Source organism: Nestor notabilis, unplaced genomic scaffold (genome assembly GCF_000696875.1).
Source record: "Nestor notabilis isolate BGI_N333 unplaced genomic scaffold, ASM69687v1 scaffold22024, whole genome shotgun sequence".
NCBI lineage: Eukaryota > Metazoa > Chordata > Aves > Psittaciformes > Psittacidae > Nestor > Nestor notabilis.
Genome location: NW_009925429.1, coordinates 1 through 220, shown reverse-complemented (window position 1 = coordinate 220; position 220 = coordinate 1). Strand labels below are relative to the sequence as shown.

Genomic DNA, 220 nt, shown 5'->3' with positions numbered 1-220 from the left:
CAACCCTGCCTCATATCCACAGGAAGATACAGCTCAGAGAGTGATGTCTGGAGCTTCGGGATCCTGCTGTGGGAAGCCTTCAGCCTGGGTGCTGTCCCCTACACCAACCTCAGCAATCAGCAGACGCGCGAGGCCGTGGAGCAGGGTAAGGGATGTGCCAGAGTCTGGCTCTCGAGGGCAATGCAGGGCTGTGGGTACAGCACAGTGGATCCATGGATCG

At 59.1% G+C, this 220-nt stretch overlaps 1 protein-coding gene across 1 annotated transcript in view; it reads left to right on the top strand.

The window, feature by feature from the left end:
* The window catches only part of FES (FES proto-oncogene, tyrosine kinase), a gene marked incomplete at both ends in the record, with an annotated part of 2,402 nt that extends 2,257 nt beyond the window's left edge, over positions 1–145 (top strand). Inside the window, one exon of the mRNA XM_010013063.1 lies at positions 11–145. Coding sequence (XP_010011365.1) covers positions 11–145 — 135 coding nt within the window. The remainder of the gene's footprint in view (positions 1–10) is intronic.
* Between the last annotated feature and the right edge of the window lie 75 nt (positions 146–220).